This window comes from Corvus hawaiiensis, chromosome 15 (assembly GCF_020740725.1).
Source record: "Corvus hawaiiensis isolate bCorHaw1 chromosome 15, bCorHaw1.pri.cur, whole genome shotgun sequence".
NCBI classification, from domain to species: Eukaryota; Metazoa; Chordata; class Aves; order Passeriformes; family Corvidae; genus Corvus; species Corvus hawaiiensis.
Genome location: NC_063227.1, coordinates 7,999,432 through 8,012,500, shown reverse-complemented (window position 1 = coordinate 8,012,500; position 13,069 = coordinate 7,999,432). Strand labels below are relative to the sequence as shown.

At 43.9% G+C, this 13,069-nt stretch overlaps 1 protein-coding gene across 5 annotated transcripts in view; it reads right to left on the bottom strand.

Moving 5' to 3' along the window:
* Positions 1-13,069, bottom strand: part of RASGEF1C (RasGEF domain family member 1C) — a 73,898-nt gene that overhangs the window by 32,171 nt on the left and 28,658 nt on the right. For all 5 annotated transcript variants that reach the window (XM_048319793.1, XM_048319795.1, XM_048319796.1 and 2 more), the window contains one exon: positions 941-1,123. In XM_048319793.1, the coding sequence (XP_048175750.1) occupies positions 941-1,117 (177 nt within the window). In that variant the 5' untranslated portion in view covers positions 1,118-1,123. Of the gene's footprint in view, positions 1-940; positions 1,124-13,069 lie in introns of those variants that run through there.

The window sequence follows — 13,069 nt, the reverse complement described above, 5'->3', positions numbered from 1 at the left end:
GCAGGTATAATATTGCATATCACACATTGCCTAATAAAAATCTCACAGACTGATCTATCCATTACCTATTTTTATTGCCTTTCTGTTTCTCTTTTTTTTAATTGAGATGCTTCTTTATTATTTATTTTTAGCTGATCAGAAACTGAGCTCCAGGTAATTTAAAACATGCTGCCTGCTCTGCATTGATAACTTTCCCAGTCTCCTAAAGTACCCAGAAGTCAACGCTCCTCTGTGCTTTGAAACACAAGCCATGGAGATATATTAGCACTTAAAAGTCTTCCAGTGAAACTCTGTCTGAATTCCACTGAGAATGTGCAAAATCCAGTGAAGTCAATAGACTGCAGGACCATAAACCTGCTTCCAGTTTAGATCCTCACACTCTTGGTAAGGAAACACTTAATTTCCACTGATGGAGCAAGGACCAGCATCTAGACTATGCTGTCCAGTGACTGCACAGTTGTGAATACAACCCCACGTAAATTATAAACCCACCAGAAGAAGCATCTCTGTTGTCATCAAGGGAATGCTCTGTACATACAGGCAAACCTGGATGACTTCAGCAGCCACTGAAATTCAGCTAATTTAATGCCAGTTCAGACTTGGGAGTTTTTTGCTTCAGGTTTCCTCTAAACCTCTCTGGGAAGCACTGCTATTTTTGAAGTGCTCCAACTGCTACATCACTAATTCATCACCATGACATCCCCCCTACCTCATTCTCTTATTTAAAGGCAGTATCATCTTTGGGATCTGCTTTTTCATGGGAACAATTATAGAGCAGTGAAACAGCATTTAAAGTAATGCATCAATTTACCAAGCTTTAATTGTATGCAGGTTTTAAATTAGCCCTCTTAATTCAAAATTTAACACATTTGCACTTTTGCATAAAGTGCTGCTCCAATTCATCAAAATTAAACCATTTATTATACTGTGAATTGCTTACTTCAGGGTAGTAATCAGTGGTAGGTATCAGATGCTGGATTAGAGCATCCAGAGATGCTGAGGTAAGGTTTCCATCCTGGAAGATCAGTCCTCCTTGTTCACCTTCTTTCGAAGTATGTAGATGAGGGCTGAAGCCACATGGGGTAAACATACTGGTAGAACTCAGCGTTTGGGGCATGCCTTCCTGCAACAGAGACAAGGACAAGATCCATCAGATCCACAGCCACATCTGTCCTCTGGCTGACTTGAACAACACAGCCACTAGCGAGAGCTTCCTGTTCACAAAATTAACATGATTCCTTCTTGATAACCTTCACGTCTCTCTCATTGCTGGCACTGGCAGAACACAGAAAATGGGACATTTTGATTTATGCCTTTGGGCCAGAAAGTGATGGCAGCTACTTTGGGCTCCCCCCCAGTCAAAAGTGTCTGTGATGATTCCCTTTTCACTGCCATCTCTGGTCAGGCACATGCAGGAGAGGAGAGATACTCGGGACTGGAATTCAGCAGGTTCCTGTACAGGATGAAGCAGCTTGTTTGAACCTCTGCCCTCCTGAGAATAAGACAGGGAGAATTTAGGGTGAGAGGGAGAGAAAAGGGGTGCCACAGTACAGCAGAGGTGTCAGAGTGAGTGAGGAGATAGAAACAGGAGCAGAAGTCAACTGGGGGAGGATGGAAAAGTTAAGGAAGTTGGAGGAAACAGAGAATGTGGGAGCTGATGAAGAGATTAAATAGCAAGGAAAAGAGAAATGAGGAAGAGTGAGAAGACAGACACCTGACCTATTTTTGGAGCCTGAAGTTAGTCAGTCCTAGATCTATACTTAGGTACTAAATAAATGTTTCAAAGAGATCCTGAGCACTCATCGCCTTCACTGGAGTTGCAAGTTCTCAGCACTTCTGAAAAGGAGGCCAGGCAGACTGAGCACGCAGCCCAATTTCAAGCTCCCTATATTTCAGTTCTCTGGGTTTTTCAGGTTGCATTCTAGGTTTCATCTTGATTTCATGGTTTACAATCAGCTTTGAATGCTCCCCCTGTTGAGCAAAGTTGTTTTGTTTTTGTATTGCTGTAGAGGGATGAGAGATTTTTCCCTGAAAGCTTTAAAGCATCTCCAGCTGCCTCTGAAATCCCCCCTGGAAGCTGTTCCTCTCTCAGCTAGAGACAGCATTACAGTATATGGTCAGGGAAAAGAACAGTGTGTGCTCCCTTCCAGGTCTGCAAATGCATCATCCAGAGAAAGGGACCCCTCCGTGACCTATTTGTTTCCATGTCAGATTTTACCTCATAAAAGGGAGGATAGGAAAGAGATAAGAGAAGAGCACCAGAGCCAAGCAAGATCTGCACCCTGTGCCCTGCTGAGCCAGCATGGACCTCCCACAGCAGAAGGCACAGAGCCATGGGGACAGCAGTGCCGGGGCTCGGGCACACACCGCCAGCAGACACACCCCGGGTTTTAATATATTTCTCTGCCCTTTTCTGTATTCTGTTCCCTCTGCTTTTCTGCCTCTACTATCCCATACAATTTCAAAAGCTGACCCATGGATTTGGCTTAGAATTTGGAGTTTGCCTTTCTCCCTCGTGTATCCGCAGCTGTGCTGTGACCCAGACAGCCAGCTCAGCTTCAGCTCCAGGTACAGCTTGTTGTGCTCACTCCTGCAAAAAACCCTTCCCTGCCTGGCACAACCCATCTACTCCCCCAGCTCAGGCTGCTGCACCTCACCAGCTCGGAGCCACCCTGGGCCACCGAGAAGGGAATCATTCCCATAAGCCAGGCAGGGAGGGAAGCCCTGGGAGAGGCTGGGAGCTGAGTCCCAGCTCCGTGGGAGATCAGGCTTTACAAGCAAAACTTGGGTGACTTCATCCTTCAAAGGAGGGACCGTTCCCTGGAGCCAGCAGTTCGATCACTTATCTACTTCTGGAAGGCTCACATGGGCTGCCTCTGGGATTTGCAACCAACAAAAGCAACCAAAAAGTCAAGCCTGACCATTCCTACCTTGACTGGAAAATAAACTAGATGCTGGATTTTAGTTTAAAGACCAGAATATGTAAATGCCATCCCAGCCAGGATGGAAGTTGAAGCATCTAGTTTTAATGAATGTGCAGATGTGCCTGTTAATAAAGCTCTGAGAGCAAGTAATTGCTGCTTTTTGTACTACATAGCTCAGACTCTGTGTAGTAAATGGGAAGGACTGCCAAGTCCCATTTGTTACTTCTAACACGCTCTATGTTATGGCTTGTTTCTATGGCAATAATCCCAAGAAGGATTTCATGTCCACACAGATCAAGAAATAAATCTCATGGACATACAGCTGTCTAGATGAGGAAAAGAAAAAGTTAAAACAGCTGTGAACTTACAGGACATATCCTGGCTGCAGCATAAAACAGAACACACAAGTAATGATTTATTCAGTGCAATCCCTCACTGTCAATGCCATTTTTATTATCAAATAGAAACCATCTAAACAGGATATTGCCTGAACTTTTGCATCTTATTAAATTAGAAATCTTGCTGAACTACAAGGTAATGCTTTTTAAGAAAAAGTTACATTTTTTAAAAGGAAATAAAACAGCTGTACAACTGTCACTGGGATATCTGTCTTGGGTATTGTCAAGAAATTAAATTTGACTTTTTTATTACGAAGTTCCTGGTCTAACCTCAAGTTTTCAGGCAAGGCCTGTGTCATATATCTGAGCTGGTGCATGATTGCCACCTTACTTGCCACCAAAGAAGACTTGAAGGTTTTAACAGATGTCTTTTTGCTTGCTTTTACTGATACTGTGACGTTCACAGCAGGATGAGGCCAGCTGTACAAAGGATAAAAGCCTCTTGCACTACTAAGCTTGAAAATAACTAGCATTAGCACCTGGCAGACATGAATTTGGGACAGGGACTTCTCTGCTTGCACCACCTAACTTCTTTTTCTGTTCATACATTTCCAAAGTTCTCTTTTCAAGAGTACTAAATAGAAACAAGATCTTTCTTTGAAAGGTCCCAAATACACAGACAAGGTTCTGCTCACAGAACACAGAAACAAGGGAAGCACTGAGAGGAAAACAAACAAGTAAACAACCAAGGAGATTTGTCTTATTGAACTCTTTGGATGATGGAAAAGGCAGGCACCACAGACAGAGGCAGACCCTTCCCCGAAGAGCACAGTGACAGAATGTCAGGCAGCACTCCCAGGCTGCAGCAGAGAAATTACAGCTGAGCAAGAATCATCCCCTGTGCACTGCGTGAAATTGGAAGAGGGAGCTGGAAAGGATGTTCAATTGCCATCCTGGGAGAATTTCAAAACTCAACTGGACAAGACACTGAGCAAACTTCAAGCCCTGCTTCAAGCGGGAGCTTGGACTAATGACTGCAAGAGGTCCCTTCTGATTAGCTTCTCTGTGATTCTAGCATATTTCCATTCATAGTATTGCCCCATTTCTGAGCTTTTTAATATAAACCCTGGCAAGTAAAAAATGAGTCCAGATTATTAAATATTTGTAAAGAAGTCCATCTTGGCATAAAAAGTTTTTTCCACATTTCCTGGAAACAACAGCTCAAATGTGGTAAAAATGACTCAAAACCTCACTTGAAAACCTCTTGGACTTAACCTGAAGTCAATGAGATTTAAGCATGTGAACATTCACCAGCTGCTTCCATGAACTTTCAACCAATTCAACACACAATGTTTTGCTGTTCCTCTCATTTCAGAAGCAAATCAGATGCCAATTTCAATTGATAAATGGTGCTCTGGAGGAAGTGCTGCTGGTGAGATGTTAGTGAAGGGCAAACTTCCACCCCCAACATGCATAATGACTGATGATACAGGTGGCTGCACACACATGGCATTTAAACTACCTCTGTGCTCTGAAGGGCTGAGACCTGGAGATAGGAAAATGTTTCTGTATTGGTTAAAAAAACCAAAAAGAAAATCCAGGGGCAGACTGTTTCTGGGACTGGTCTCTGTTACAAAGAACCTCCCATGTGGCAGAAGGCAGGGCATGTGCCTCCTTCCTTGCCTACAGAAAAACAAGGTGATAAATTGGAAACAAAAGCAGATTGGACTCAGCACTACCTGGAAAAAGGAACATCAAATGCTGCTGGGCTGGTAACATTTTGTATTAATTTTACCAAAATGTTATGTCCACCAGCAGTGGCCCAGAGCAATCAGCACCACCATTTAAAAATAATGGCAATATACACCTTTTCATCTTTCTCCACTGGCCAGCACCACTCAGTATTTCAACACAGTGTTGAAAAGAGGCATAGACACTTCTCACCACAAATTATGCTGCTTACACGAAAATATTTCAGGACTTGATTCACTGAGCTAAAGCATGCAACCGAAGGATCACCAATGCTTGGGAGAAAAGCTAACCACTAACTCTGCACCTATCTACCTCTGCAAGTGCCTTGAAACCTCTGGAAGACCAGTGAAACCTGGAAGACTGAGGAGGCTTACAGAAGTCCTAAGCATGCACATAACATGGGCCCACTGATCTGTGGCAAGAGAGGTTCAAGGAGCCAGAGGATGGCTGCAGGCTGCTTTCTGGGCCAGGCAGGTGACCTGCAGCACAGCCACGAGGGTACATACCCACCAGCATCCCCCAGCTCCACCACTTGCTGTTACAAGCGTCCCCATGGCAAGTGCAGTTAATGCTTACGTGGACACGAAATGTTCAGGAAACATTTAATGTGGTTTTCAGTGCCTTTGATGTGATAAGTGTTTTATCCTTTATCAAAAACTTAATCACACTGTTTACTTTTGATCTTCATTTCATCTCTGCCTTCCATCTGCTCTGCCTCTCTCAAGGGGAAAAAAGAGCTGGTAACATGTGACGAAAGGAGTGGGGCTGCCGACTTATCTTCCCACCCACTCAACTTTTGGATTAACCAAATAAATAAAAGCCTTCCCACTTCAGGGATGAAAGGCACAAGATCTTGACAATCTCCCAGCAAAATTACAGGAGGAAGAGAGGGTGGTAAGGGAAGGTGTGGAGGCTGGGGTACCCATCTGTGCCATGAGGGAGGGTCCAGTGTCACTCAAGCAAGCCAGCATTCAGGGAGCAGGGGCAGGGGACAAACCAAGGGTATGGGAGACCCAAGGTCAAGCATTAATTCGGCAAGGCACAGACTTTAATAAACACACCTAATCCAGAGGGAGCCGGGAATCAAGATAGGAGACATCTCCCATCCCATCTCAATCCTGAAAAAGTCTTTTCTGATCAAACAATCACAAAAACCATAGCTAAAGGAAGATGGCTCCCGATAAAACATTTTGGAAAAAACATCTTGACCAATTTTAGTAACCAGGTCTACTACCCAGCCATCATTACATGGGACACAAACCCTGTCCACAGTCCCTGTCAGGACAGCACAAGACACACTATCTCATCAGCCTCAGTACCTGCCCACTGCTGTCACACAAGCCCTATACCACTGAGCTCAGCAGAAACTTCAGTAACAGATGCTCATTTTTCTTTACATTACTTTCAGTAATTTTCCAGCTATTCATCTTTGCTGACAAAAAAAAAAAATTCAGAACATAATCATAACAAGTTAAAATTCAGATTTTTCTCTGCTTCTTTTGTAGGGAGGGAAGCAGAGGAAAGAGGAGAAAAGAATTCTGGTGTTTCAGAATACAAAAGGAAAACCACTGCAAAGTAATTGCTTCCAGTTGCCAAGGCCATGGTTATAAACGTATTTTCAGTGAGAGTACCTGGCATTAACAAGCTCAATGTATTTGATGCTGATGTAATTAGGAAACTGGTAGCAGATGTAACTTTCTTATCACCTTTTCACCAGGTCCTAAAACATTCAATTTACAGTCTATGAAGTTGTGAGATTGCTGAAAACTCAACCTGTCAATCCCAGTACTGTTGGAAATGGTTAAATGAGCAATACAATGAAGTATCTACATGAGTTAGAAACACAAAGGAAGCACAAGGGATAAGAACAGTGGGGAAAAACATTTAACTGCAATATTCTGCAACCTCAATAATAATGATTACATCTCAAAAAAAAAAGGAGTTCCCTCCCTTTCCTACCCACTCCTTGCAGCAGCTGAGGACTTTATTCAGATTCCCATGCATGAGATTGCAAGAGCAGCAAGTGAATTTATGGCTTTGGATATCTAATCAGAATTAGATGACAATTCTGTTTCCTTTGATCCCACCTGGTTCTCACCTCTGACTCATCTGCCCACACATATCAGTTCCCTAAAGAGTTCACCCAGTGGAGCCTTCTTTGAGAGGAGGGGAAGGAAAACTCACAAATCTAAAGCAGCAACCATAAAAAGCAACCTTGGGTAGAGGAAGGGGAGCTGAGTGGAGAGGACAGCTCTATGATGTGTTGTGGTGCACAACACGACAGAGAAGGGGATGTGGGCCAGGAGCCTCAGGGTGCCTGGAAAACTTTTCTTCTTTTTCTTCTGCAAAATTGAACTCCACAGAAATTACTGGGCTCTACAACTTCACAGATTTACTCCAGGCTAGAACAAGATCTTTTGTAATTCTCCAAGAAAGGCATATAGGTGCATTCAAAGCTGCAGCAGAGCCAGTGTACGTTTGCCTGATGAATTTATTCCATCACGTCGGTAAAATGATCCTAGAGGTAAAATGATCTTGTACTAGAGGTTTATGAGAAATATCTTGCAGTCAGGAAAACAACCATGCTAACCAATTACCTCAAAATCTGATGGACATGCCTCAGAAAGAGGTCCAATTTATAGGTAAGGAGGCATTAAATCAATTACCAGCACGGTGCAAGCAAGAACAAGGTCACCTTGCTGAAGGAATATTTCTGTTTATGCTCATGTCAGAGTATTCTGCTCAATAGAGAAAAATGAAAACCTGATTATCATGAGTTTGGTAGACTGGTCTGAAGTAGAATGTAAATCAGAAAAGAGAAGATTTATGGCCAATTAAATTGAACTCCAATCAAAATCCCATTCAGGCAACAGTTCCCTGGGGGCTTCAATTTGTTAGTGCCACATTTTTTTAATAACTTTCTTTTTCATGTAACATCAGCAATAATAAAAGCCCTTCAATAACAAGCAGAGCCATGAACACGTTATTTATCTGAAAATGCCATCATTGCCTGGAATCAGAAGGCATTGAAAGGATGAGCTGTAATCGCTCAAGAACAACCCCCCACAACACTGCAATGGGTGTAAAGCTTTTTTCTTAGTCTCAGAGCAATTTCTATTTTCATTAATCTGGTTCAAGTCTGAAGTATTTCTCCTGAGTAACAGGGAGTTGGTGCTGACCCTGCCAGGAGAGCAGAGCAGCCTCTGATGTCTCAGACCCTTTCCCAGTGCTGTGTGTGCACGTGGCAGACATGGCCGGTGGCAAATCTGTGCCTCATCATTAGCAGAAATTTAGAATTATTAGGAGAACAGCTATATTCCAGATGCCCTTGACAATATTCAAATGCATGCCAAAGGCAGCAGTCTGGATTTCTCTCTTTAGGCTAGGAAATCTATTTTCTGCTCTAATGTGCTTCTCTCTGCCTGTACGCCTCCTCTTCCTCCTGAGTTCCTGTTATCCTGGCAAAACCCTTGGACAATATAAAAACTATTCTGGTGTACAGGTTTGGTTTTTTTTTCAGAGTAAAAGTTATCCTTTCTTTTTCTGCTAAGGAAATATCCTTTATCCTTTCCCTCCCTTTTTTAAGGAAAAAAAGAGGCTAAATAGAACACAAATGGGAAAAGGAACATGAGAGTGCTTAGGGTGGGAATGAATTACTGCACCTTTTGTTAAACACAAAATTGCAAACTTTGCCCTGAGTGAAGTCAGAGCTCAACCAGGCATGGACAGAGAGGGAAATCCCGGAACAAAACCATGCAGGCAGCATTCCCAGAAACCACTGACATCAACAGGAGCCTTTTGGCTCAGTTCAGTTGTCGCTGACGGGCCACCACTGTGACTGCCTGGAAATCAGTCAATGCTTGGATTTTCTTGCTTCAGTAGTGGAAGTGGTGAGGAGAGGAAGTTATTTAAGGATAACAAACACTTGTCAAACTGCAGAGCTGTGTGGTTTCGTTGGGCAGCCTGGGCTGTGGCATCATCAAACTCACACTTGAAAACAAGAAAGCTGCTGTGGGAATTGTATTTAATATCCAAATACACGACCGCAACATCGCGACCGCCCTCAGGCCTCAGCAGCCGCCTCCTCCCAGGAACAGCTTCCTCCAGGCCAAACCTGGAGGAATCAGAGAGCCTTAAAAGCAGCATGGCAGAGTCTGGCCCCCGCAACACCGACAGCTTTGCAGGAGCGAGGACGCCTCTCCCCAGCTAAATGAACGCTGTCTCCACCTCGTGCTGTCAGAATTACAATGGAAAGCCCGTAAATAAAACAAAAATGCAGATCTCAGTCCTCCTCTCACGACATCTTGGTGAGAACAAGCCCTGACAGGAATCAAAAAACCTCCCACACTAGGCAAAGCAATCCTGCTATTTATGCAGAAGGAAGAAGGAAAGCTGTATATCAAACAAATAATTACAAGAGCAGCTTTATCAGTCCCTGCTGATTACTCTCAGCTCGGTTTGATGATTCTGCCAGCGCTCTGCAGGTTGTTCAGAGGTGGATGTCACAACATTTTACTTGCAGTTCTTTCATTTATTAGCACCTACTGCTACCTGTCTCTTAGTCAAAAATCTTGGCATTTAGAAATTGGTCTCCTGGAGTCTATCAGGGAGGTTTAAAAACCTATAAATCATATTTTTGTACATACACATACATCCTCAGACAGACTCCACATGTGAATATGAATGCATAATGATGTATTTTGGGTGTTACATACGTAAATGCAGTTATATAGAGACACACATATTTATGTAAGTGCACCCCTCCTCCTCAATATGTAAATACAGAAATTCAAGTAACTTCCTTATCACTGCTCCAGTTTGAGTGGGACAACATTTCTGTTGACCTCTTTTCTTCCCCAGATTTGCTAAAATATTAAATGGAAGAGGGTCTCATTTTTATCTCAGAAAACATCAACACATTCTGAAGAGCAGCATAAGCTCTGACTGTCACCAGTGTCAATTTATCACCACTGTTCATTAACACTGTATTCAAGCAATGCTCAGTTACCAGATAAGGAACAAACATTTAAGAGACATTTGTGCCAATTGCCAGGGTCTGGAGGCACCCCCGAGATTTATGTCCAGCTGCAAGGTATCCTTTGTGTGGAGCATCTCTGTGCTCTGGTGTGCAGTGCCTGGCTGAGGGGACAGACTGCCAAGCACCTGATTTATGGTGCTCACATCCCCGAGCCTCAACTCAGCTCCAGGAGCTGTGCGCAGGACTGTGGGCAGGAAAACTGAGAGGTCAGAGCTGAGCCTGTCAGTGATGGATCCAGCCATGCAGGCTCTCTAGCAAAGTCCCCCCTCTCAGCCCTGGGCAGGAGAGGCACTGGTGACACTCAGACACTCAGGACTTCCCTCCCTGGCAGAGAAGGTGGACAGAGCACAGGGGCTCCATCTGTACAGCCAGCATCAGGCTCCAGCTTAGACATAGATTCAGGTTATTTCATCCCAGCAGCCTCAGAGTGCTCCAGACTGATGAGCAGGCTCTCATCCTCTATGGGTGACATATGGACACGTCTCCTTAAAAGAAATGAGCTCGTGAGCTTCTGGATTTCCCCTTCTGGAGCACCATCTGTGTCTGCTCCCAGTCCCACCACCCGCTGCTGCAGCGTGACCCGAGGCAGCCCCACGCCTCCCGCACGAGCCCAGGAAGCAGCAGCAGCATCCGTAGCTGTCCCCAAATTTAAGCACATTCACGCTGGAATATGCTCAAGCCCATACAAGTTCAACCTTCATTTGGGCAGGCAAGGAGTCTTTGGCTGACAGATTTTCTCTGGCTGCATTAAGTATTTAAAAAAAAAAAAAAAGGAAAAAAAAAAAAGAAGAGACTGCTGACATTTAGGATAACACTGCAAGTCTGTAGCTGGAAAATAAATCCCTCTGCTTCAGAAGGAAGAAATCTGAGCTGCAGCCCAAGCAGCAGGGCAAGTGAGGGTGCTGGGCCCACATGCTGGGGCTCCCAACACCCCAGGGAAGCACCATGCTCGGCCCTGACCACCCCTTCCCCAGGGGACACGAGCAAGGGAGAGTCACTGCTGAGCTAACTAATTGCTCATTAGCCAAAATTAACTCTGCAAGACAATTCTGTGATCACTGCTAGAAGTCTGTCATTAAAAAGGACTGCAGACATTAGTTCTTAGCTTCCAATCAAAGCACCAGCAATGTGATGCCTCAGCTTTGGGATCGACAATTGGCTCTCACAGAAACATGGGAACTGCCTGTGGTCCATCCAGCTCACCGACCTGCCTCTCATGCTGGCCACCACTGGGTGCATCTTAGACAGGGCAAGAGCACTGCAGGGGGCAGAAACACAACACTGCCCACAACAGCAGCCTCCTTCTGCTCCCCAGTTAGGGGAATAAGGGGAATAGTTTGTACCCTGAAGCACAAGATTTAATATCCATCCAAAACCTGCTCTTGTTAGTGATTCTCAGTGCCCATGCAGAAATCATAACCCTCAGGAACCAGCACCAGAACCCCTCCTAGAGCTATGGTAGGGAGCTCAGTGAAATTACACTCATGTCAGAGGAGCCGATTCTAAATACTAGGAGATGAATTCTTTTCTTGGCATCATTCCACTGAATTTTGTGGTATAAAACCCAGGGGTGAACATGGTCCAAGATATACACAAAATGAGCTAAATTCTGAACTGCACTTGCTGACCTCATAACTCTTCAGCAGTTGAAATGTGGGCTACAAAGCCAATTTCCATAAAGGACATGTCCAGTTAACAGTGGGAGACTGTGCTGACTCGAGCTGTGTGAGCACACTACTGAGATATTTCCCACATAATCTACATTCATTCCATACTTTTTGGAAGTGCTCCTCAAAAGATGGTGTCAAGGGTGCAAATCCTATAGATCAAAAAGATATGTGACCCGTCAGAAGGCAAAGAGCTTTAATTACTCATTATTCCGGTGCCCTGAGAAGCCCCAAACAACACACATGGGTTTTTCTTCCCCCCAGCCTCCAAGGTTGCAGGGCAGCAGCTTGCCTAAGGTTTAGGCAGCCCAGATGGGGACACAGACACCCCCTGGAGTGCTTGGAAAAGAATATGCTGTACAGGGACAGTGAAAATCCTGATTTGTGTCTACAGATAGCACCCAATATATAAAAACTATATTCATTCCTTCATTTTGCATAATGTTTGAGGAACAGTGAGGTTTTAAAAGCAGCAACTCTCACTGTTATGAAATGGTACTATTTTAATAATATAACAAACTGGCTGATACAAAATTTGAATGTACACCAGAGTTGTTACCCTGTGGCTAAATGTCTCACCCTTACTTAATCTTCTCAGGCTCCAGACCTGCACAGACAGACACAGACACAGGACTTTAAACTCCACAGGGGAGTTTCTGGTAAAACTATGCATCCATAGATATGCAAACACAGAGTATTTGCAAAAGGAAGAGCCTAATGTCACCTGTAATCTCTCAAGCCTGTAGATTTACACATGCAATTGAAGAAAACCCTCGACTTTCCACTCTGCATGGGAAATCGGATGAATCACATGCTCAAATTAGGTCTGGCATCGCTTCATAGCTGAGGCCAGATTCTTGCCATCTTAATTCTGCTCTGTGGCCTCAAAAAGCTCTTGAAATCAGTGTGAGTATTCCACAAGTATGCTTCTGCTCATGTGGGTAAGGGGAGTCATCTTTGCTCCCCAAATGCAACTGATGGCTCACGTCAACATTTACAGCAACAAGGTTAGAGATCACATTTAAAAACCCAGTCTCCGGTATTTGCAAATTTTCTAAGAGTGCTAATAGCAAAACCAGAAATGTGCAACTTGTCTTGAAACATTTATTCAACTAAATTATTTCAGTTTGAATAATTCTAAAGAAGCTGAGCCAGCATCCTGCTGTAAACAAAGAATATTGACAAGAATTCTGCTTTATGCTCAATTTAAAGCAGTAACTAGAAGATACACACAGCCCTTCATCAACTGGATATAAACCAAGTAGGAATATGTGATAGCACAGAGTGGCCTCAAGGACTACTTTAGGAATACTTAGAATTTAAATTATCATAGAGATTGGGGGTCAAACC